At 35.2% G+C, this 27,219-nt stretch overlaps 2 protein-coding genes and 1 long non-coding RNA gene across 3 annotated transcripts; 2 read left to right on the top strand and 1 right to left on the bottom strand.

Annotated features, from left to right (window-relative positions):
* The first annotated feature begins 552 nt into the window (after positions 1-552).
* On the top strand, positions 553-7,661 carry LOC123558547 (heat shock 70 kDa protein 12B-like). The gene is made up of 6 exons (XM_053544015.1): positions 553-638; positions 3,289-3,440; positions 3,810-3,975; positions 5,175-5,402; positions 6,861-7,014; positions 7,376-7,661. The coding sequence occupies exons 2-6, from the start codon at positions 3,289-3,291 to the stop codon at positions 7,576-7,578; spliced, it is 903 nt and encodes a 300-aa protein (XP_053399990.1). The 5' UTR covers positions 553-638; the 3' UTR covers positions 7,579-7,661.
* Positions 7,662-7,680: 19 nt separating this feature from the next.
* Positions 7,681-8,424, top strand: LOC128557373 (heat shock 70 kDa protein 12A-like). The gene has a single exon (XM_053544693.1). It carries the CDS (start codon positions 7,681-7,683, stop codon positions 8,422-8,424), a length of 744 nt encoding a protein of 247 aa, XP_053400668.1.
* A 6,299-nt stretch (positions 8,425-14,723) lies between these two features.
* On the bottom strand, positions 14,724-20,379 carry LOC128557506 (uncharacterized). The gene is made up of 3 exons (XR_008371196.1): positions 20,233-20,379; positions 15,638-15,684; positions 14,724-14,906 (listed from the first exon to the last, which is right to left on the bottom strand). It is a non-coding gene; the product is annotated as an uncharacterized LOC128557506 (long non-coding RNA).
* Between the last annotated feature and the right edge of the window lie 6,840 nt (positions 20,380-27,219).

The raw sequence follows: 27,219 nt of genomic DNA on the forward strand, positions 1-27,219 counted from the left end.
AATACGTTTTGACCAAGTGTTGGTACGGATTGATACGGATTACTACTTAGAGGTACGGCTCAGGTACGGATCGATACGGATTACTACGTTTCTATCCGTGGCTAGACGTAGCTATCCGCGTCGTATGTGTGTCTGGGGTATTAGTGATCTGCTATGAGTGAAACACAGGATCTGAATACAGACTAAAGTCCAGCAACCAGCTTAGTCAACGACTCAAATACAACATAAATATATGTAAAAATAACTTAATTAAGCTCTTAGACTAGCTTATTACCATACTCTGCGATTATTTAAGAAAATTAGAGACAGAATTTTTGTTGTATACAAGTAAACAATGGCAAAGTTGGACCCATCAGTCTTTTACTTAAAAAAAAACCTGAAAAATTTAGGTTCATGACAATATTACGAACCTTTGAAAAGGATTTTAAATGTAATACGATCACCCCTCGTACATTCAGATTTAATCAACTTGTGATAACCTCAATGGTTCTAATCTTAGGAAAATATGACCTGTTTACTTACATTTAATATTCTTCCGGTACAGTTATCTGTTACAGGTACCCGTTACACGTACCTGTTTACAGATCGTTGTATATCGTATATTAAGCGTAGGATTAGATTTGAAAATATATTACGAGGTAATATATAAAGTTACATTAAATATTTTATTATGTTCTGTCGACATGTGTGTTAAAAAATTAAATCAGCACAGAACGCTTCTTGTAATAAATCGATTTACTAGTTTGTGTGTTATAGAACGGATCTGGCCATTTAATGTTGAATGTTTATCGCCGTTTTAGACTCTTCCACGCGTAAATACTACACATTAACTGTATTCGATAAGATCAGTGTAACAGACTATCGCCGTTTCTCTAAAAGGTAAAATTTTCAACACTAATTTGTATAAAAACATAAAAACAAAACTGAAATGATTAGTCTATTCAATTTGTTTCATATGCCTTTGATATGATTATTTATATTCTACTTTCGTTTTTAACTTCTTTCAAATAATAACAAAATATTGGTTGTATGAAAAGTAGGTTATAAGTTCAATGTGCATAACGATAAATTGTTTTGAGATAGTATTTCATACTATGTATGGAAAAGAAAATATACAGAAAAAAGACCTTGTCACTGAGTCAGACATGAAATAATCCGTGAGGGCGTTGACATCCACATCCACACACACATGCACACATGATTGCAGGCACACTTTGGCTAAAACCTTAAAAGGCCAGTTATCCAAAAGTTCTTAGATTTTTAGCTCACCTGAGCCAAAGACTCATGGTGAGCTATTAGGATCGATGAATGCCCGTCGTTCGTCCGTCCGTCCGTTCACATTTAGTCTGTTTACACTCTAGCATCCACAATTTTGAAGCAATCTTAATCAAACTTGGTCACGATGTTTTTGGTCACAAGACCTCGAATGACTTCGATTGTGGGCTAGATCGGATCAGTATATGCAGAGTTATGTGCCCTTGATTGACAAAATTTGCTATATTTCACTTTGTTTACATTCTAGCATCTTCATTTCTTTACTAATCCTAATCATATTTATAACGGATGTGTATAACTTTATGATCTTGGAAGAGTTAGATTATTGGCGAAATCGGGCTGGCAGGCCCTTGATTGACAAAATTTGCTATATTTCACCTTGTTTACGCTCTAGCATCTTCATTTCTTCACCAAGCCTAATCATATTTACAAAGAATGTGTATGACCTCAAGATCTTGAATGAGTTTGATTATGAGCAAAATCGAGCTAGTAGGACCAAAGTTATATGCCCTTGATTTACAAAAATTACTATATTTTACGTTGTTTACACTCTAGCGCCTTCATTTCTTCACCAATCCAAAACAGACCCGCCCGCTTAGCTCAGTAGGTAGAGCGTCGGTCTACGGATCGCGGGGTCGCGAGTTCGATCCTCGGGCGGGGCGTATGTTCTCCGTGACTATTTGATAAACGACATTGTGTCTGAAATCATTAGTCCTCCACCTCTGATTCATGTGGGGAAGTTGGCAGGTACTTGCGGAGAACAGGTTTGTACTGGTACAGAATGGTTAGGTTAACTGCCCGCCGTTACATGACTGACATACTTTTGAAAAACGGCGTTAAACCCAAAACAAACAAACAAAAACCAATCCAAAACATATTTACAAAGTAAATGTATTGCCATAAGATCTTGGATGAGTTCAATTTTGAACAAAATCAGACAAGTAGGACCAGAGTTATGGGCACTTGATTTTGCAAAATTCCCTATTTTACCTTCTTTACACTATAACACCTTCATTCCTTTAACAATCCAAATCATATTTATAAAGAAAGTGTATGAGCATAAGATCTCAGATGAGTTCGATTATTAGTGAAATCTGACCATTAGGACTAGAGTTACTCGCCCTTGATTTTACAGATATTGCCATGTTTTCCCTTGTTTACACTCAAGCAACTTCATTTGTCACAAATCCAAATAATATTTACACAGAATGTGTATGATTAAAAGATCTTGAATAAGTTCCAAGAGCTAAACCAGTTTAATAGGACCAGAGTTATGTGCCCTTGATTTACAAAAATTGTTATATTTCACATTGTTTTTCATTTTTCTTTCTTCACCAGTCCTAATCATGTGTATGTGATTGATTTGAAAGTTCAAGTATATGTCTTCAGGTGGTCTCAGATTATCAGGGTAGATAACTCTCGACTGATTTTATTTCAAATTACCTCCCTTTGTCTTTAATTAAAATGAACATACATTGGTAACTACCTGCATGATTGGTTCCAAATTTCATTTATGTGATCAAGTGGACCCAGACAATCAGGGTAGACAACACTGGAGTGAAATTTTGACAAATAACCTCCCTTTACTTTAATTTGAATGGATATTTCTCAGTAACTTCTGACAAGACTTGATTTGAAATTTCATCAGTGTCATCAGGATACTCAGATGATCAAGTTAGAAACCTCTGGACTGATTTATGTCAGGTTATCTCCCTTTATTTTTAGCCCACGATGATTATTGTAAAACCTTGATAACACTATACTCACTATAGGTCACATTTTAGCAAAATCGGCTTAGTAGATTGCATGTAACCTGTACATGATCTGTATAGAAGTTGAGCCATGCTGTTTGAATTCCCAGTCCGTTTGTTTATATGTACATGTATGTCATATGATATACTTCCACTGACACAAATATCACTCAAGTGAGCGATATAAGGCCATCTTGGCCCTCTTGTTATATTACGAAATATGCTATTTAAATTTTTAGAAGCACTTTTTATCTTTTCATAGATGGATATAACTTGGAAGAAAAAATTGTTGGTAGCTGCAATTGACTTTGGAACAACGTTCTCAGGTTTCGCTCTGTCTTTTCTCAGTGATTATGAAAAAGATAAAACAGTAAACATTTTTGGTTATTTGTGGGAACCTGGAGACCAGCCGAAGTAAGAGACTTTATTAACCGAATTTTGTTTCCGGTCGTACTTAACTTTCTAGAATGAGAATATTTGAAAAATATCACCTGTTTTCTTTTCAAAGTTATTTAAATTATATATTTCAATTACATTTGTTCGGTATGTACTCACGAACAAGGTTGCTATCAAATGACATATTGCGATTATAACTGAAACGTAATCGTACACTGCTATACCGTTGTGATATTTTTCGTTAGTAACATGATAGATAGTACAACAATGCTTACTTTGTATGCTTAATGTCTGTGTATTTTGCAGATACTTATTTTGTTTACTAAACAGACTATCAAGAGAAAGTTTGCTGTTTTGAGAAAAAAAAAGTTAATTGCTTTCTTACAGAACACACAAAACACCAACCTGCCTGTTGTTGAAACCAGACATGTCTTTTCATTCCTTTGGTTACGAAGCTGAGAACAAGTATGCGGAACTGGCCGAAGATAACGAGCACAAAGACTGGCGCTTCTTTCGCCGCTTTAAAATGAAGCTTTATAAACCAAGTGACAGGGTTAGTGCTATTTGACTAGAATCTGCTATGTCAATTGGGTGCCGAACTTTAAAGGAGAAAATCGTAAACCACCCTTAGGAACATAATAGGCAAACAACAAAGAATTCAGATACTTATCACTAGGGCTTCTGTAGCCAACTAAATATTACTTACTTGGAATCACTTGTCATTCGTCGCTTTATCACTAGGGCTTCTGTAGCCAACTAAATATTACCTACTTGGAATCACTTGTCATTCGCCGCTTTGTGTTGGAAACACTGTTTGGAGTGTAGAATTCTTTCACTTCAGCAACCATCAGGAGTGTTTAATATAATTATATTGACGCTCTGTGGTTCTAACCAGCTGCCTTGCCGCCAATCGAGGATATATATATATATATATATATATATATATAGATGAAAAGCTAAAAAGTCACCATATGATTTATTAATTGTGTTGGTATGACGTTTAACACAAACAAAGATGTCATGTTGCACAAAGTCGTTTGGATATTTCCACATTTATGCCTTAAGTGTTTTTCTCTACTGACACATATAAACTGTTCAAAAATTCATGATTCAGTTAAGAAAGTAAACACGTGAAACACTGCTTGTTAAATTTGTTTGTTTCTGGACAGAGAAACTTGCTTTTTCTCTATTAAGAATTTGATTCGTTTTCAATATGTAAGAAAAACACTACAAAGTTTTATTGTTGTGATACTGAAAATCCTCCGTTCTGTCACACTTTTAAAGGAGTCTTCGTGGCCAAGTGGATATGGTCGTTGACTTTGAATCACTTGCCCCTCACTGATGTGGGTTCGACCCTCGCTTGGGGCGTTGAACTCTTAATGTAAGGAAACCATCTAGCTGGCTTACGAGATATCGGTGGTTCTACCAAGGGACCAACCTGTGATTAAATTATGCACGCAGGAACATCTGAAGTCTTCTTCCAATGTCAGAAGTTGGAAAAATTGCCATATGACCTATGACTGTGTCGATGTGAAGTCAAACGCAACCATGCCAAGGTCAGGTCTTTAGTCGCGAAGCTATATCTATGTTTGATTTATAACTCAACCTTGTAATGTTTAGTATTTCTGCACCTTATAAATACTTCCAAATGGATAAAATGACTGTAGGCAATTAAACCTATAAGTTTTGTTGGAATTAGAATTACCTCGGCATATCAATTAGCTTCATATCGTTTTACATTTCCGTTTTCAGAACTCTTGTGGCTTATCAACACAAAGCACAATAAAGGACACAGAGGGTCGCGACTTCAATGCATTGGCAGTGTTTTCTTTTTCCTTAGACTATATGAAGAGGAAAATTATTGAAACAATTGGAGAAAAGTTTCCAGGTGTCAGGGAAGATGATATACATTATGTTTTAACGACGCCAGCAATATGGAGCGAAGAAGCCAAATCGTTCATGCGAAAGGCAGCAAAAAACGTATATCTTATATTTATTTTATTTTATATTCTGTACATTGTTTTCACTATGACGATAACTTTGATACTACGAGAGCCATTTTTGAAAATATGGCAATCGTGCTGGAATATGATTAACAGTCTGTGCACAGATTTCAAATTTAGTTAATCTTTTCAAAGTATACGCCTGGGACTTCCACGCAATTGCGCAGTCGAGAAATCCAAGAGGTGAACGCTGCAAGGTAATTTGCTCTTGATATGGTCTTCACTGAAAAATACCGCTCCCATTTGCTTTATTCGATAAATATTTACGCTCACTAAGCATCTTTTTCAGCCTTGGAAGGAGAAAAAGTCTCATGGACTTAGATCTGGTAAATAAGCGGTATGATTTAATTGTACCACTTTGTTTGTCTCTCAGAAACTTTTGTATGATGGCACTTTTGTGAGCCGCAGCGTTTTCGTGGATCAATTACCATGAATACCAGTTTTTAAACGCATTTTTCTTTTACTTCCGTTTTACAGCTTTTAGTACCTTGGTCGGTCACTCTAAAACTATCTAATGACTGACTTTCCTGACGATGTATGAATTTGTTCAACAGTGACACTTTTGAAACTTTAGTTCTTTTAGTAATTACTGGACTAAAGTCACATTTTCGCAGCCACTATCTGTTGTCAACTCTACACAGTGGCTCATAAAAGTATATCCAGGGTTCGTCTCTAGTTAGGAGCTGTGACATTGTGCGATCGTCTGAATTTTAGAACTTTTTCAACGCTTGTTTAACGCATTTGACCCTATTGGCCTGCTCCTCGGTTAGTTAACATGTGAGGCACACATCGGGCACAAACCTTTCTTAAACCCAAGTGCTTGGTGATAATCTCATAAGTTCTCAACGCTGACATGCCAAAGAAAGACGCTATCTCGGACACCGTGCACCTGGCGTCTTCATCAATCATGTTTGTATTATGTTTTGTATTAGGTGCTGTCTTACAGCAGCAATGTTCTTTGACATCACTGTTGTTTTTGGCCTGCCAGGACGAGCCCTGTCTTTGAGTACCCGACCACGTTTAAATTTACATACCCACATATAAATAGTTTTCATTCATATTGCAGACTTTCCATATGAAATTATGCATTTCACTGAGCATCTGCCTTGCAGGTATTTGTAATTTCAGATTTTTGTTCTTTTTCCATGGCTACATGTATTAAATGTATTTTGCCTGATGTATTTGACTACACCTAATACAAAACATAATACAAAATATCTCTGAAACGGTATGATAGTTTTCAATAGAAGTTTGCAGGATTATAAAAGATTCATTCATGTATCGTCCAGGTAAAACACGAGTTTCTTGCTTGTCCAGCTTCTATGCAAGCGCGCGATTGTCATCAGTTTTAGAGTGGTATTTAAACCATGTTTGCAACTGTACTTATTGCATGAAGAACTGACTAACAATTTTCTTTCTTCCTTTAAACTGAAAGGCACACATACCAACAGAAAGACTACGTATAGCACTTGAACCAGAGTGTGCGGCTGTCTATGTTCACACAAAAGAGTTACCTGCTCTTGATATGATGACTCAAGGAGAAAGGGCGATGAAACCAGGATCATGCCATGTTATCATTGATTTAGGCGGTAATATACATTTCACGTATTGACCTAAGTATGGATCCATTTACTTCTCCTTTATCTTGTCAAGTTTTCTGACAATCTAAAATGAAAAGAATTCATATTAATGAAATCTGTAACAGATGAATAATATGCAAAGCGTGATTTATATGTTTAAACGTTATCAGTAAAGCCTGAAATAACTTTATATTTATCATTGCTTGAATCGAAAGTAATCTTGTAGCTTTTCATGTCTATCAGAAGCCCACCGTGGACTCTGCAATGGCTTTTAATACGCGACTCTAGGTCGGTATGCCTAAATATTATAACTTACACAGCGGTTTTCCCGCCAAAGTATAAAACGCTTTTTTTTTGTTATTACTTATAGGAGGTACTCTTGACATCGCTGCCCATCGAGTTAATGGTCACTGTCAATTTGAGGAGATCATTCCGCCTTACGGAGGCCCCTGGGGTGGAGATAACATAAATTTGAAGTATGAGCAGTTTTTAATCAAAATTTCCGGAGGGCCAGCATTTACAAAATTTAAGGAAAACAATATGGATGACTATTTAACAATGCAACGCCAATAAGAAAACAAGAAATGTGCATTCAAAGATACAAGCGACGACTCGAAAGTAACGATACAGATTCCAAAATCCTTCCGTAAAATTCACGAAAAGTCAGTTCGTCAAATGCCAATTTCGGATGACGTTGAATTCAGGGGAGATAAAATTAGAATTAAAACTAGGTTGTTTCGTAGCTTTTTCACAGAAACAATTGACGGAATTTTAGAAACAGTTGAATGTGTACTATCAAAGGTCCCGGAGTCCATTGACACTATAATTTGTGTTGGTGGGTTTTCTGGCTGTCAGCTTCTGAAAGATGCATTTTGCGCGAAGTTTCCGGACAAGACTGTCATTATACCACCCGAAGCTGTGACGTCAATCATGAAGGGAGCGATTATTTTCGGTCGGGATCAGTCTGTTATCAACAAACGGATAAGCCGACACACGTACGGTTTGGACTGGAATGAAGATTTTGACACAGAAATCCATGATCCTACAAAACGTGAGGAAACAGACGACGGACATGTCTGTAGAGATATATTTAGAAAATTGATTGGAAAGGGGGACCTAGTGTCATACGATGAACCGACAAAAAAGATTGATGCTTATGTTAAATCTAAATACCAGACTGTAATAGATTTTCCATTCTACAGGTCAGAAATTAAAGAGAACCCAAAATATATTGATGAAATAGGGTGCCATTTAATGGGCACAATGCGAGTTTACCTTGGAGAGTCAAAGGTCAAAAGCCTAGACAGATGTGTGAAACTGAAAGTATACTTCGGGGCAACAGAACTCAGAGCTGAGGCTGAAGATGACACCGGAAAGAAATATGAAGTAACAATCAACCTTGAAGAGACACAAGTTTAGTTAGATCACAGTAATTCAGTCTGAAGCTGACATCTATACAAGAAATAAACATCAAATTACATTCAGTCTTGAAGAGGATGTGTAATTATGTTGTAGTTAGTTCACTTTCAGACTGAAAATGACACTGACACTAATATAAATATGAAATAACATTTAACCTAAAAGAAACCGCAGTGAAGATCTTTCAGTCTGGAGAGGACATTTCCCTTGGGAATGAATATGAAGGAGCACTTAACTTTAAAGAAACACGGGTGAACTGTTAACACTACAAATAATATAAATCAACATTTAAACTTGAAGAGATGTTTTATAATAACTACATGACAATGACAAAGCTGTCAAATAATAGACACAAATAGAGCGAGAAAAGTTGTAATTGATGATTTATGCTCATTAACCATGTCGATATAGTTTTAAAGGGGTGTGTCCTACGGTGAATATCATAGTATCAAATGGATTAAAACAATCTATGCAAATAAAGTCATATCAAAATTGTAAATCAATACCTAGATGATAATACTTGACCGCCATGAACCATTACGTGATAATCGCACGATGAACTACATAATGTCCTGACGGCTGTAAGCAACAGAAAACTGATACTAGTACTTGTTTACGTATGACTTTACGTTGTCCCCAACGTCACGTTAAAAAGTTCAGCGGACAGTTTTGACTAAATTATAACGGACCGCCAGAATGCATAGTCGTTGGACGTGGCTCTTCCGCTAAAGTAGCACCGCATTCGTTACTTAAGAAAAAATATATATCATAGCCATGTTTTAACATATTCATTCACCAATTTAAGTACCCGAGAGATTTGTATACACTCTCGAGCATAATTCTCGAGTAGTACGCAAAGAAACTAATTTTCCATGTTCATCAATGAATTTTGCCTGAAATGTAATTCGTGATAACAAAACGTACTTCTAACACAAAAATGACCGCAGTTTGATACACAAATATATGTACCTTAAATCGTATTGCAATATCTGAGATACTCACAACCTCTCCGTTACCTCTTTTAGCTCACATCAGCATCACATGTCGGGGCTCAAAATTGTTACGCCGCTACTTTTATCTAGCATGCGATAGGAGAATGCAGATTAAAAGCAGATACGATCACACGGAGAAAGGGCGCAAGAGAAAGGCCTAGGTTAGTTCAAAATGTTCAAATGAATAAAATCTGTAAAAAGATCCTTTGGAAGCAATGAATGCAACCAAGAAGAATAATGGCAGACTCGGTTTGATTGAGTCTGTTCATGAGAGGTAATAGAATTGTGCTACACCTCTCACGCCCCCTAGCACCGGCTTAAGCGAAACTCTATTACACATATGTTGAATGGACTCCATGATCCCAAAGGACCAGAAAACATAACAAAACATAAAATTCTATCTTGTATCTTTTCTTGTATCTTTTTAGATAGAGGTACATGTGCTTAAAGCGGGACAACTCTCTTGTAATATTACAAATGGAGTACCATTTGAATTTGTTATTTCTTCAAAATATTAACTTGACATAAAAAAATATATAAAAAATGTCTAAATTAAACATATTTTATGTTTTATATATTTACCATTTTAAACATATCTAAAGCGATAAAGACAAAAATAAAGAAAGATTAAAAAAATATGTTTTTGCTTTTTGGCATCATATCAAGATTATTCAATTATCATGCAGTGAATTCATTACATTTATTTTATAAAACAAGTCGAGGTAACCTTAGTGAATTAATATCGGTATTTATCTTATGGGTTTAATAAGGAAAGGAGGTAATTACAAAATTCCAGAAGTATCAAGATATTTTAGAATGAACATTCACATTTTAACTCTTTTCTCCGTTGTTGTCGTACACATAATGTTTGGCGTCAAATAATCTAAATTAAGATTTAAATGAATACAAGGAAGCACTTTTAAAATTCATTGTTAGCATTATCAAATTATTGTACACTTTTTGGTGTTCATATTGGCGAAAAATCTCAGAGAAAATCATGATTGGGTGGTTAAAAGACGTTTACTTTCGAATCACTTTCTCTTCACCTCTTTGGGTTGAAACCATTCAAATGACGTAGACTTATTTCATGTGATCGAGGTAGCAATCCAGTTGGCTTACCTAAGATTACTGGTTCTACCTAGGTACCTGTCTGTAATGGCACGCAGTCGCCTCCGTGGTCGAGTACTGAGGGTCGCTGACTTTGTATCACTTGCTCTTCATCGGTGTTGGTTCAAGCCTCGCCCAGGGCGTTTAATTCTGCATGTGAGGAAGCCATCCATTTGGTTTACGAAAGGTCTGCGTCCGTGATGAAATAACGCACGAAGGGGCACCTGGGGTTTGTCTTCAAAATCAGACCTGGAAAGTCGACATATGACAAAAAACTTAGTTGAAGCTACGTTAAATCCGACAAAAAGTAATGGCAGCTGGGACCTTCCTGTTTCATTGGAATCTGAAAAATTGCATTATTCCTAAAATGATCCGATGTGAAATGAAACCCAGCAAAACAGAACAACAATATTTACTTCTTGAAGGCAATTTCATGCAGAGATTTCGAAAGAACACATACTTTAATGTAAATTCTGATAGCAGATTTTTGTTCACCTTTCATAGCTACATGTACATGTATTCATAGCTACATGTATTTTGCTTAGTGTTTGTGACTGCACTGATACAAAACTAAATGTTTCGGAAACGGGCGAAAGTTTAAATAAATCTTTGCAGGGTTATAAAGGATTGCATGATTCATGTATCACACAAGTAAAACACGAGTTTCATGCATGTCAGACTTCTACGGAAGAGCGATAATGTCATTCTTTAAAGAACAGCCGCCTTCATAGATGACCCTAGTAAGAACTTTGTTGAGGGTCAGCAGTTAGATTTTTCTCCTTGATTTTAGCAAATTGAATGCTTTTGACAAAGACCTTATATTGCCATCAATTGCAATTTAATCACAGCCTGGTTCTTTACATTTCATGAAATAAATATACAATGCAGCCTCTGCAGCATGATAACATTGCAAGGCCAGATCCTTGAAATCGTAATAATTGCAGAATACCCTGGCAAAGACTTTTCGAATGACCTCTTTTTTAACACGCATATTATCAAAATCTGCACAACAGTAAACAGAACAATATGCTTCATAAAACGTAAAGTCCAAACTTAAAACCAAAACGTTAATGAAACATAACAAACCTCTTTGTCAAGCCTCACGTAGATTTGTTTTCATCAATCTGGTCATCCTTCACTAAACTCAGTATTACCAAAAATAAGGAATGGTGCAAAGAAAAGCAATGAGATGGATATACGAGGGGCGTTCAATATGTACTGTTACTCCGTATGTAGTTCTGTAACGGCTTATCATTTTTAGATGCGGTTTTCGGCACATTATAAAGCCATTTATTGGAAACAAAATGCTATATAAATTATAAAAATCGGCATGTTCATAGTAAAAATATAATCATTTTAGTGAGGTGTGCTCAGGTATACTGGACCATAATTATAATTAAGGTTTGTCCTTGGCATCCAGAGTATCAGAAAAATAGAATAACTTGTTAAATCACAAAATTCTATCATTTTTCTACGAAGTACAGCAATTTGTGATGAGTTTGCGTTTGTTTTAAATTATTTATTGCATTTGTAATTTTACAGCACAACTAGAATTCTAAACGCGAGGTTGATTCCATCTGGAATGGGCGTTGAGAGCGATTAATCAAAGTTGTAAGAACTAGTTTTGCAACTGAGAATTAAGATACTAGTATCAACTTAAAATACAAGAACTTTTTAAACGATGACTATCGCGCTTGACAAAATTGCAGAGGCTTATTGTACTCACCTTATCATTTTTCGAGTAAAAATATACAAACTCAATTTAAAACTGTTATAAGCTTTTTTATTTTAGTTTTCATATGTTTTTGTGAAGATCATGATTTGTTTTATCTGTTTAATCGGAGAAATGAACTATAGTTCTAGTTGTTGAAAAACAGAATCAAGGAATTTCATATTACAATCTTAATATTTTGAACATAAAAGTGTCTAGTATACCCGAGTACACCTCACTCAAATGATTATATTTTTACTATGAACCAACCGATTTTTTAAATTTATATATCATTGTGTTGGCAATAAATTGCTCTATAAGGTGCCGGAAATCGCATCTAAAAATAATAAGCGGTTATGGAACTAAATGCGGAGTAACATTACATATTGAACGCCCCTAGTATAACCATTCTCCACCTATGTCTTATATATACATAAATAGCATGGTTTAAGATTCTTGTAGAACAGACAAACAGAATCTATACAAGTCTTCCATTCAGTAGTAGCTATTTTTGTGCTATCTGATTTCGAAAACAAACAAAAAAACAACAACAAAAAAACAAGAGATTGACTCGTCATACCTAACCTATAGCCGGGACGAGCTGTGTATAAAAAGAATTGGAACCACAGCCTTACCCTTACATGTTCACAAGAGGCGATAAATAGGGTCTTAACACTTGGTTTTGCTGTATCTCTGTAATTCCAGCAGGTATGCAAATTTTGCTTCAATACCTCATGTTTTATTTCGATGTAAATGAGATGTGAAACCAAAATTTGTAGTCCTGTTTGGCGCCATATAACCTATACTGTGTTTGTGCACCGTAAAACCCAAATAAATAATTTGTTGCAACTATATTTTTGGACTTCAATTAAATTTTTCATACCAGTCTAACCTGTTTTCCAAATGACTTTGAAACTGTGACCACTTTTTGATGGGGGGGGGGGGGGTCATATAAATGTGCCCTTGTCCGTCCGTCCTTCCGAGAATGTTGTGTCGCGCCTAGCTCCAAAAGTATTTAATGTAGAGTAATAAAACTTTTGCAGGAATGTTGGTCAGCATGTGTAGTTGTGCACCTGGGGTTTCACGTCCAGATTCAACTAGTCATGTAGGAGTTATGATCCTTGACTTAGTAAAAAATTGGTCATTTTGATGTTGTGTCGCGCGTAGCTCTCAAAAGTATTTGATCTAGAGTCACCAACGTTTACAAGAAGGATGGTCAACATATGAAGTTGTGCACCTGTGGATGGGGATTCGCGTCCGGATTCATTTAGTCTTGTAGGAGTTATGGTCCCTGACTTAGTTAAAAATTTGTCGTTTTAATGTTGTGTCACGTGTAGCTCCAAAAGTATTTGACCTAGAGGCACCAAAATTTACAGGAATGTTGTTCAGCATGTGCAGTTGTGCCCATGGGGTTTCGCGTCCGGATTAATTAAATCATGTAGGCGTTATGGCCCCTGACTTAGTTAAAAATTGGTCATTTTAATGTTGTGTTGCATGTAGCTCCAAAAGTACTTGACCTAGAATCACCAAAGTTTATAGGAATGTTGGTCAGCATGTGCTGTTGTGCACCTGGGGTTTTGCATCTGGATTCATTCAGTATTGTAGGATTTAAGGACCCTGACCTAGGAAAAAATTGCCATTTTAATGTCATGTAGTGGGTGCATTTTTTATTCTGTGTCCCATGGACACATTTCTAGTTTACCATCATAGTCTACATATGTAGGCAAGACTACGTATCTAGGATAAGGATTTCAGCTCAGTTATGACCCTTTTTTGACATAGAAATTATGTAAGTTTTACATACTATTCCATATTTTGTCTAAAACTGTTTGATATATGGCTTTGAAAATTAATAACAAGATAATTTCTGAAAGTATCGAGAAAGCTTATCTAGCCAATAAATGGCAGTTGTGGGCACTTACACAAAAGGTATTGAGAAAATAATGGAAATTGTCGCAATAATATTTCTCGGAAACATTGAGATAATCTTTTAAGAAAACTCCGCTTTATCAAGATAATTTTTGAAGTATCATGATAGCTATCTCGTGGCAGAAATATGCCAACGTTTCCGTGTCTTTAGGAGCTTTATGTTTCTATGTTTATCGGGCTGAGAATGGCAGAGTGAGTGAACTCCATTAAAATGTGCATATGTACAGTCACATAGATGCTTCCTTTTATTTTTTTAGAAATCAAATGATCACACTGTAGCGAACATCTTTAACTCTTAGCCTGCTGGAGGCAAGTGATTTTGCCTTTCCGGCCAGTGCAGACCAAAATCAGCCTGCACATTCGTGCAGTCTGATCATGGTCTGCACTGTTCGCTATTCAGTCAATAAATTTTTAGTGAACACCCCTTCAAATAATAAATGGTATTGCCCAAATTGAATGTTGGACCATTGTAGATATATAGCCTGCTAAAGGTTAAATTTCACTTTTGATTTAGATTCAAGGTAGTAAAACGGTAAAAAAATCAACTGTAAAAAACCGTGTCAGTTATTGACTATTTACTTTTTATAACACCAAATTTATATATTGTCATTACAATTCCAATAATTTGATTTATTCAATTTCATATAGTTGATCCTTTTAGTTCTATTCATTTTTAGAGAGGAATTGAGGCTAGCTGTTCATCCAACTGGCATGGTAGTTACATGGAACAGTGACTGCAGCAGCTGAAATGTAAACGAGATGTGAAATTGAACAAATAATTATATGTATATTAAATGTAAAGTTTCATTTTTGTAAATATTAAATTAATACCTTTTATGTATTAATAGTATTATGCATCAGATTCAAAATAGTACGGACTTAATACACTCATAGATTATTAACTGCCACTAAAACTTGAGATTTTTATAGCAATGAACAGTTTCTGTATGGCATTTAATTATGAATGTAGTTCTATATTCAGTAATACTTCTAATTAGGAGACAAAATGCTGACATATCTTTAAGCAGTATTCCTAGTACAGCAGTAGGTTGCGTTTTAAATATTCGTAATCAGTATGATAAAGATGTTTCATTCTGCTTGCAAATTTAAGTCAGACTTTCTTATATAAGAATCCGTTGAAATTGGTCACAAATTATCGAAGTTAGTTCACGGTCGGACGGGAAATTTGCATATTTATATAAATACAGAGCCTGGCGTAAAGTGAAAACTGATATTAGGTATTTGTAAAACACATATAGAATGGTGAATTTGGCGATTATACCCACACCGTCTCAGACACTTGACCCTACTGAAGCATTAGTTTTGTAATTTATAGATTTGGTTTAAAAATATATACACAAACAAATACATTCAAATGTTAAGTTTTGCAATTTGCTTTTAACAGAAGTAGAGGAAACTCGTTTTTTACCGAAGAATGAATTATTTGAACATAAAGAAGGAAGTTTTTCCTTACAGTCATAAAGTACTGTTGAAACTCTGCCATTGTCACCGCCCCGTTGTCTGAAGAAAAATGCATACACCTACATATTTGAATACACCAATAACCATATTTGAGAAAAAACAAAAAAATACAACAACTGAACTAGAGCTATCACTTCATCTGCTTCACACCTCAAAAAAACAAGGTTATATTAATTGGTATTAAATCTAGTAAATACTATGTTTGATCTAGGTTCAAGTTTCAAGTTTCAAGTTTATTCAACAAATTCTCAGTTTGTATATATACAAAAACATGAGAGAAATACAAGTAATTAAAGAAAACATTACATATAGTCACGCAAATCAATGAGGGCAACACACACACACGGTGGGGAAACCACGTGACTAAATCGGATAACGTGCACGCAAAAGTGCTAAAAATAGGCCCGCTTCAGGTATGTTTTTTCACTATAACTTTTTTGATCCGCCATTGTTTTAAACGAGATAACGTGCATAAACCCCGCAATAAAAAGCTCTTTCATCGGATATATGTAACTTGATGAAATTCCCTCCCGTTTTTACATAATTCTTGCCCAACCGATTCGAAAGATGCAAAATATTTTGGTAACGAACACGTCTGTTCACAAGTTACGCACCTAGCACAGATTCTGCAGAGAATTTTCGCTGGAATTAGGTTTAAAATAAAGCTTGTCATTGTCCAAAGTCCTGTACCAAATATTTAACATGACTATTCGTGAATATTAAAGATATCGTAAGACAAAAGGTGCGGTAACGTACACGTTGCGGTTTTCAGGAGGTAACGTACACGTCATTTTTCCCCAGAGGGTAACGTACACGTCAAAAACTATTTATCATGCATGTAGAACATCTTTGTCTTTAAATGACTGAACTGTAAACATTTTGATATTGTTAAAAAAAAGATGCAGATGCTGGGAACAGGCTGTTTTTCTTTCGGTAGGTTAGTATATACAGAAATGCTACAGTGAAAATGAATAGCATTTGGAATTTTATGGTCTAATCGTGTATGTTATTTTGACAGGTAGATATTGTTAGCAGTTGCCATTTTAAATGTCAACTTTTTTTTTCTCCAACTATAAAAAGTTAATTAGGTTTCGGGGAATAAACCATGTCCGTCTGTCAGCAGGGTTTAATCAAATCCATATGTTCAAATTTTCTTGATACCCGTTGAACTGTAAACATTTTTATATTGTTAAAAAGAGGGCTGAAATTAGTATAAATTCTGAACGATAACTGGAAAGATAGCATGCTTGATAACCATGATTTTGCTTTATTAAAACGTTACAATACAGAAAACCTTTTTTGTTTAATATGACAGCATGCCCTTATTTGAATCATGACAAACTGTTTGAGTTCTATCATGCATGGGACCATAACAATCACCAAATAATATAAACACGTTGTCGTTTAAATTATCGTGCGGAGTAATGTTTTTCTTTCTGTGGGTTAGTGACAGTTTGTTGGTCAGCTAGTTTTTTCATTTAGACCTCCTTACTGAAAAAACATATCAGTATTGACCTAAAGTTTGCATATCTAAGGACATAGCATCCTGGTTTGATTAAATTATAAATGCTGACATATTCTGAAAATATGGATCTATAAATGCTTTCAGTTTACATCCAAGCTTTAAAGTAACAACCTCGGTTATGTTTAGGCGTTCATTCACAATCAAATACCTTATATAAGCATTAACGAGATTACAATTAACTATTTAACTAAACTAAGCTATATTGGATCGCAAAAAAATTAGAAAATGTCGAAAAAAGTTGATTTTTTTTTAACCGTACAGTTGACTTAGGCAGATTTTGTGTCGCCTACTAAAAAGTAGCTGCGACATATAGGGATCACTTTTCCGTCTTCCGTCTTTCTGTCCGTTGGCGACCGGCTGGCGTCCGTCACGCTTCTTGTCCGAGCATAACTCAAGAAATAATAAAGGTGCTAATTTGTTACTTCATACAATATCGAACACAGTAAAGGATGTGCAGTATCAAAGAACCATAACTCTGGGTGGTCCCATTTTTCATTATCTCCCCTTATCCTTATAAAAAGACTTGTCCGAGCCCAAGTCAAAAACTATTTGAAGAATTAAAGATACTTTACACATTGACAGAGGAAGCGAAAGTGTAATGGTCAACATTTTTAATTACCTCCCCTTATCGTTTTTATAGAAAGCTTGTCTGAAGCCCAAGTCGAATTATATAAAGGATTGACTTGAAACTTTGCACATAAATAGAGGTCCAATGAAAGGAAGTACAGTGTCAAAGAACCAAACTCAACTGATCTTATTTTTGTATAACCCCCCTTTATCTATGGAAAAAACTATCTGGGGCCAATGTAAAAACCCAAATATAAAGGATTGTCTTGATACTTGTACATTGATAGAGGTCCTGAAGCAAAGTGCATGTCAAAGAACCATTATTTTAGCTGACCCCATTTTTGAATCTCCTCCCTTTATGCATGAAAGGAAAAGCAGAAGCTTGACTGAACCCCAAAGCCAAAAACTATGAAGGGTTGATTTGATACTTTGTACATTAATACAGGTCATTTGAAAGATAGTGCAGTGATAAGGAATCATAACTCTTACTGACTCCATTTTTAATTACCTCTCTGTATGTATAAGAAACTTGTAGGGAATCCAATAAAATCAATGATATACAAAATATAAACATGTCAAAAAGAAAAGTAACAAGTTTTTTTTTTTGTTTTTATTTTTAAAAAATGGGTCGTCCAAAAAAAGTTTTTCCCACAACAGTGGTAGGTTCACGCTCCACTCTGTCTCTTCTCGTGCGCCTTTAAATTACTTTTTCTCCGAAAAGACATAAATATATTCATTCTCCGTGCTATAAATAGATAATAGTTTTACTGCTGTTACTCTCGGTGCAACAATTATACCTTATATGCGTATTTAATACTTCTTTTTGTTTGTCTCTTTCAAAATGTCAGAATCATATGGTGCGGACAACTAAACTAACTATCGTTACTGAAAGAACAAGTACTGGGCTTCCATCCCCCGAAGCAACTGTCAACTTTTTCACTCAAAGATACATGGTCATTTTCGCATAGATGGTTTTTAGAGAAAAATAATTTCAAAATTTTATCATCTTACCTATTTATGTATAGAATACAAGAGCTGAAAACGTGTAATTATTTCCAAGCTAGAATGAGGACCGACGCTACACATTTTCACTGTAGCATTTCTGTATATACTAACATACCGAAAGAAAAACAGCCTATTCCCAGCATTTGCATCTTTTTTTAAAAATGTCAAAATGTTAACAATTCAGTCATTTAAAGACAAGATGGTCTACATGCATGAAAATATCTTTGACGTGTACGTTACCCTCTGGGAAAAATGACGTGTACGTCACCTCCTAAAAAAACCGCAACGTGTACGTTACCGCACCCTTTGTTTACGATATCTTTAATATTCCTGATAGTCATGTTAATATTTGGTACAGGACTTTGGCCCATGACAAGCTTTATTTTAAACTTAAATTTCAGGGGAAATTCTCTGCAAATTGTGCTGGGTGCGAAAACTTGTGAACAGACTGTTCGTTCCCCAAAATAGTTTTGCATCTTTCGAATCGGTTGGGCAAGGATTGCGTAAAAACGGGAGAGAGTTTCATCAAGTTACATATATCCGATGAAAGAGCTTTTTATTGCGGGGGATTTATGCACGTAATCTCGTTTAAAACAATTGCGGATCAAAAAAGTTATAGGTGAAAAAACATACCTGAAGCGGGCCTATTTTAAGCACTTTTGCGTGCACGTTACCCAAGTTAGTCACGTGGTTTCCCCACCGTGACACACCTCTACATTAATTTTATCGAATTACGGAATCTATAAGTTCTATTTATAGCAAATTAAGACGGGTTACAGGTTAAAAATAGGTCAGATTATGTCATTGAGAAAAGCGTGTCGATAATGTGTAATTGATGGTAGGCACATGTGCTTGCTTGACCATTTATTCGTAACGGGATAACCGTTTTGTTCATAACGGAATTACACGCGGGGAAATAAGGAGTTAAATGATTAAAGTAATTTTACTAGAGTTACGTTGTAGGTAATGCTGAGTTTCATGAAATTCTTTTCCAGTGGATTTAAAGTTACTATCTAATCTTAGATCATATGTTAGGAAATCAAACACAATTTATGGAAAATATTTTTTTCTTGACCTAAATTTGTCGAGATGAAAGATCAAAATTGCTGAAAATTTATTGCCTGTTCGTCAATTATAATGCGCATTAGTTAACGTATCTCATTTTGAGCAAGGCAGTTGTGGGTTTGCAAAGATCTACATAATATTTTCCTTCGTCTTGCGGGTGGTAATTTTAATAATAAAACAGACTCATTATTAATCGCATAGATTGAAATGCGATATAATTTCAACGCAGTTTATATTGTGCGGTCATGTCTTTTTGCCCTACATAGAGTGCGCATGCGCGAAAATTTACTCCGGTTGCGAAGGGAATAGCTATCAGTAAAAAGGTCTATACCACCAGATTTAAAGTTTTGAAAGAAGAAAAAAACCTTTTGGGCAATTTAAACCCATTTATTTAAGAGGACATCCGTATTGAATAATACACTTACTATTGGCGTCCATGGTAGCAAACACCCAGGAAACACTGGTCGCATTAACACAGCTGGTGTTAAATTTGTCAAAGTATTTGTATAGCCTAGTGGCCATTTCTGCACTTCCTGCTGAGAAGCTTTTGTATTCTTCTAGTGTTATACATCCATTGTCTGAACAGATTAAGACAATATTTAGTTACACCTGTTACTATATACCGTAATAAATCGATCTGTTAAACAAAAATTGAAATTTAAAAGTTTCGTTTAATTCTTAGCTCACAGCTCAATAGACAAAGTTCGGTCCCCTTGCGAATATTTGCAATTTCCATCGTAAAATGCGAGGGTCAGATTTTCCCCAAAGGTGCTGAGGAAGAGGTAAGGAGAAAGGAATCTTCTGTTACCAATGGTCTGATGCTCTTCAAACATTTACACTGTATACCGGTACTATCACTACTAGTCTTGCCTTATGGCATATAAAACTATTTTAAAAGACACGCGACGTACAGAAAAACTGCAACAGTGCAAGATGAATTTGAAAGGTTTAGTAACTTCCTTCTTTATCACATTAATGAATACATTACAAACTCGTTTTTTTTCCATGATGCCATCCATGTCTCTGTCAACTTATGAAAATTCTGTCTACTGTGCGGGCCCGTAGTGATGCTTTTTAAGCATAAAAAAAACAAAAAAAATACACAGAAAATACTTAGATAATCTTTCGAAAAAAGGTACAAAAATACATCGTTTATACCATGGAAAATTCAGACAGGAAAAAATTTCAAATATTATTTCTTGTGTACTAAACTGAAGTTGATTTGCATATGTAACAAGAAAGTTGTCTATTAATTATTGAATAACCTGTTGTTAATAAATTCTAACATTGACAGATTACTTTAGATGTGACTTGAAGCCTGATCAAGCCTCACTTTCAATTTTTTAAAAGAAATACCTTAAACGATACAATAGAAATACATACCTTGGTGATATAGTAGTTGAAGCACTGCCCTAAAATGTAAAAATAAAACAATAACTCCTATTATATATGTTAATCGAAAGTATCTAAAATTAAACCCTTTAGTGGTATAGATATTTTCTCTTTACTAGATTGGTCTAATTATGACAATTGTATTATTTTGAAGATTTCACACTATTGTCTAAAAAGTGATTACATTTTGTTCTGAGGTTTATTAGGAAATGATTTACACAGTATTTCTGATTTTCATTTTTCTCATTTTACATATTCTGTCATGTAAATATAGTCTGTTTTGTACGGATTCGAGAGATTTACCACTTTTTGTAACGGGGAAACACATTTTGCCTAATATTCTGACATGCAAGTTTTCATATTACTCTTAACTTGACTATTCTGTCGAGAGACATCTCGTACTTCGACACAGATCTCACCTGTCTGTTTGGATTTCAAATTTTTAATAGAACTTTCAGATTTTTCATTAAATCTGTAACAGCTTAACTTCTTGTCATATTTTGTATGTAATATTTTAAAGAATGTCTAACTGGATTTTGATAGATTTCATATATTGACTATATAGTTTTGTCTGATTGCGATTTCAGTGACTGTCTGTAAGAAATTTCACATTTTGACCATATATTTCGACAAGTGATTTCACATTTACTTGTATTGCCTCTCATACCAGACAGGACTTCGCATTTTGAATAATTCCGCCTAATTCTGCCTGACAAAGCCTTCGAATTTTTTATCATAGAAACGTCTAATTCTTACAGGTATTTCACAATATGACCTTTTAGATATTTCACATTTTGTCAAACAGGGATTTCGCATTTCAACCTATTATCAATATAGCGACTCTAACCCTTATCATGCTGGACACGACCGATTCTGTCTTTGCAACCAGTGTAGATCATGATCAGCCTGCACATCTGTGAAGTCTGATCATGATCTGCACTGTTCGCCTTTCAGTCAGTATCTTTTTGGTATGCACCCCTTTTAACAGTTAATGATACTGTCCAGATTGAATGATGGACAAGTTCTTTATAGAAATATAGCAGGGTAAGGGCTAAGGTCGACCGGTATATCCCCTGCAACACTCGGTCTACTAATCCACATTTGCGGAATAGTATCCTATGTCCAAATAAGGGCGTCTTTCAGTTCTAGACGAGTGTATGTTTGGCAGCAAAATTGTTTAATCCTAAGACGAAACTGCTGGCCACATTGCGCAAGCAGCTACTTTTATAACTGACTGCTATCGTACAGTCACGGATTGCACATTTTGCCTAGGTCTGTGTAACAGAGCTTTCGCATTTCGACTTAGTGTTTGGCAGCTATTTCCCAATCCAATCTGTATAAGATGTATTTCAAAAATTTCTTATTTTTGACAAACATTTCACAGGCTGTCAACAGAATTTTTTTCCATCTTAACAGACGTTTTCACATTTTACCTTATGCTGTTTGGCAGATTTCATTATTTGGCTATCAGGGAAATTTCAAGTTTTGACTAATTCTGTAGGGCAGATTAGTTACAAATTTGAATTTGTCTATTTTTACAGATTTCACAGCCTGTTTTTGAAGGATTTCACATTTTGACTAATTTTTTGTGACAAAGAGTTCACACTTGCTAAATTCTTTGTAACATAATCCATAGTCGCATAACGGGGTCCCCACTTAATGTTATGTATATTCCCTTTTCATATCTTACCCTTACTTTAGAATCAGATGTTTATGGTTTTTCGCAGTTTATTCAGCTCCAATAAATTGATATTTTGCAAAAAATCCTTTGTTCGATACGAAGTCAATTAGACAAACTTACCCAGTACAAACCAACACCAATGTCAACAAAAATAGTCCATGCCTGTTCTGGAAAAAAAAGTTCCGAAATAAAGATTCCTACATAGCATTGTTGAATTAATGACCAATAGGAGCGGTATACCTTTTTAAATATCTGTAATTACTGAATATCAACACTAAAAGCTTTTTCCTAAAATACTCTGTTACATTTGAATATTTTGTTCCAGTACTGTTGCGTATATTATACACACTTGAAGGTTAGAAGCACTGCGCGTAGATTGTCATCCAGCTGTTCGAAAACTGAAAAGGACCAGAAAAACATGAGTAAAACTGCCAACGGCTTTCGAGTTTGAATTCCAAGAAAATGGTTAGTTAAATTCCGCAAGAAAATGCAAGAAATTTGTGTTTGTAATTATTTTAAAAAAACTTGAAATATGTTAATTTCCTACCTTAATTGTAACATATCCTGATAAGAAAATTGAAATTATGTCATCTGGCTCAGGTTTAAATACTTTCTGCACCAGGAAGTGTGATTTAAGCATATGAGTCAACAGTTTGAGATAAGAAGTTATGGGGCATAAGGTAAAAAATATGTAACGTGCATCGTAGTGCAATTACACTGTAAAAACACCATTTGAAAATATTTTTCTTGGCGACAAACACAGTGCCAGTGAATTGTTTCGAACATTTGCTGACATCAAAATGTATTTTATTCAAGACAGTTTGAAGAAAGATTTGATAAATATTTTTTGGCAAGCAGAGGTTTCACCCAGGAAGATAAAGATAGCACTTGCTTCCATACAGATTCCGTAATACGGCAGCCTATTAAGGCCATTCGGACTTAGAATTAAAATGAAAAACAATTAGAACTTAGAATTTATTTCTTAGGACTAGGCATTAGAGTTTAGATGTTAGAAATGTTAAAAAGCGCTAATTTAGCGGCCAAACCCCAAAGTGCGAAAAGGAAAAATACGAAAAGACAACAGAGACGACTGGATTTAAGTTCTGTAATTCTGTATGCACAGTTAAAATCTGATATTTGAGCACCTCCTCTTACCCGAAAGCTGTCTTCCATTCACCAAAACGTTTCTCACACGAAAACTCGAGAATTCGGAAAAAATTTTTAGTTATTGGATATTTACTGTAGTTTAGTTCGTATGTACAGTGTAGTTCTTTCAGTTGTTTTGTCCCTTTCTGTCATAAAATTTGAAAAAAAATGACCGTTTTTTGGGTCGGTACAGGTGCATTTCATTCATATTTTGGTACACAAATATGTCATAAATATATAAAGCTGTAAAAACACAGACCAAGTTCAGTTTAGGTTTCACTCTATCAATTTTTGACTGAGTGATGGCAATTTTCATTAAGATTTTTTATAAGAATAAGTCACAATCCACCAAATTTTGTATGAGTTATGGCACTTTTGGAGTTTTTCTATCGGGATCTCTTCAACGGAATGTTGGTTCTCTCGTTTTAATTTTTTCTATGAAACTAACCAAAAATTAGCAAATATATGCCATTTTAACTAATCAACTGGACACCATTTTGCAATTCTATTTCTGTAACTTGCGTAGCAATCACCAACCGGGGAAATTATTTGCTCTTAAATTTAATAATTACTAAGAAAGGTCTGAGTTTGCTGCCCTTGTGCTTGGTCATACAAAGTTCGTTTTAATGATGAAAATAATCAATAATAATATAATAATATCGAATTTATGTTTTCAGACTTAGCCACGTAATTAAATACGCATTAATGTATGGAGTGCTGTTCGTTTGTATAACAGCTATAGAGAGTGTTGTTACTTTCGAATATCGCCGACACCTTTAATGGAGCATATGTTACAAGACTTGAATGTATTAGAAAACCCACTTCATGTGTGGCCTCCCATACAGTGATATCTTAGTTTTTTCTATACATTTAACATGGTATTAATTAAGTTTGCGTCAGTTAAAGCGTAATTTACAAGGATATAATCTAGCGTACACCAGAGGATATTGTAAGAGACCACATCCATGCAACAATTCAAAAAGCTGTCAGTGATTTGGCTACGATCTTTTGGCAAAAGGTATGAAAGATTATCGACTGGTGGTATCTCGAGATTATTCTTGAGGCTTTTGAGAGAAATCGATCCAAACTGACAAGACGAAAATACGTATTCAAAGGCCCGAACTTTGCATGTGGATGGATACGATAAACTTAAGTCATACGGGTTTTGCATACATGGGACAATTGATGGTTACAGCCAACGAATAATATGGCTTGAAGTAGCGAACAGTAATAATTCACCCTCTGTAGTAGCTTCATATTTCTTAGAAACATCAAAGGATTAGGCATTGCTCCAAGACAACTTCGTTGTGATAGAGGAACTGAAAATGCAAAATTAACATTGCTACAGCCATTTTTCAGATACAATGGTACTGACTGTGTTTCTGGTTTGAAAATCTTTATGTACGGAAAGAGTGTATCCAATCAGCGCATAGAATCTTGGTGGGGATTATTGCGTAGACACGGCCTGCACTGGTGGATTCCGTTTTGAAGGACATGGTAGATGCGAATATTCTGGATATATCAAACATATTGCATATTGAATGCTTGAGATATTGCTTCATGGATTTGATCTATAGTAAGCAGAACTCGATATGATTGCACAACAATGGAATGTCCATGAAGTCCGAGCTCAGAAACACTCTGATAATCCGTGTGGAAGACCAGATGTTATGTTTTTTGTACCTGAACTGTATGGTGGACACTGGCTGTAGATGCAGAAGCTTTTTAGATAATTTTGCGAATTAAGACGAAATGGAGTGCGAACACCTATGACGATCGATTTTTTCACGGGGACCGTTTCAACATTACTTTGCTATATTATGTGTGGCAGGAAAATGCGTAAACGGTGAAATGTCTGGCTTATCATGCCAGCACTAATCGATTGGGATGTAGATTTGGCTTCGTCTGTTCGTCCTTCCGTCTGTCCGACAGAGACAATTTGTAATACACATATCGCAAGAAGTATTGAACGACCGTCAAGAAATTGTGTGGGAATGTTATTTAACATTAAGAGTTGCGCACTCAAGATTTTACCAAAACTGAGCACAAAGTGAGCTATGTGTTCCTTAATTGTCCGTCTCCGTCCGTCATCGTTTATAATTTCACTGTTAACACTCTAGAGGTTGCAACTCTAGTCAAATCGTAATGAAACTTTGTCAGAATGTTGTGTAGAAAACTTCGACAAAGTTTGACACTGGGTCTTTATGTGATTACGTCAGATCATAGAAAACACTTGTTAATACTCTATGTTCCATTTTTTCTACTTGATCTATATACGACCTGGTCAGAATATTTGTCTTAATAAAATCTACAATAAGTTTGAAACTAGATTATCTATAGGTCATTAGGTGAAGTTATAGAAAAAATCGTTAAAACACTAGAGGCCATGATTTATTTTCGATCTTTATAAAACCTGATAAGAATATTTGACTTTATAAAGTCTAGATATAGTTTGGAATTGGAGTTTCTGTGATTAGAGCTGTATCATAGAAAAAAAAATTGTTAATACTGTAGAGGCAATATTTTCTATTGGAACTTATGAAACCGGGTCAGAATAATGCAGTTTGAAACGGGACTAAAAACTAGGTCATTAAGACAAATAACAGAAAAGCCTTGATTCTGACCAAGTATTAAAAACGATTAGGCCATAATTGCTATCCCCGGAGTGTTCAAAGCGAAAACTGTTTACGTCGGACGACGACCACGGACGGTACACTTGGCGATCACACTAGCAAACCCTGACTACTTTGTCTCAGATGCACGTCTTGAAATCAACGGTTGAAGGACATTTCAATAAAGTGTAATGATGTTAGACCACAAACTTTTGGCGATATGTGTAAAACAAATGTTCTCTGCTGATAGACGGACGGACATACAAAGCCAAATCAATATCCCGCTCACAATTGTGGCATAACAAGCAAATCAGTGAATTCATATCCGCCCAAATAAGTTGTTTTGTGAATGAGACGGGGGTATTTTGAAAGATATTTTTTTTTTGCAGATACACACAAGTTATGCACAAAGCTATTATTTTTAAGAACCAATGGAAACCTTTGCTCTGTAGTGATCTATAAGTTTCATGAAGAACCATCAATGGATGACTTTTAGTGGAAATTATCGATCGTCCTAGGTGTCCACAGTCCACTTCGTCTTAATTCGCAAATGTCTAATAATTGAGATCACACAAGAGATC

Source organism: Mercenaria mercenaria, chromosome 5 (genome assembly GCF_021730395.1).
Source record: "Mercenaria mercenaria strain notata chromosome 5, MADL_Memer_1, whole genome shotgun sequence".
Classification (NCBI taxonomy): Eukaryota; Metazoa; Mollusca; class Bivalvia; order Venerida; family Veneridae; genus Mercenaria; species Mercenaria mercenaria.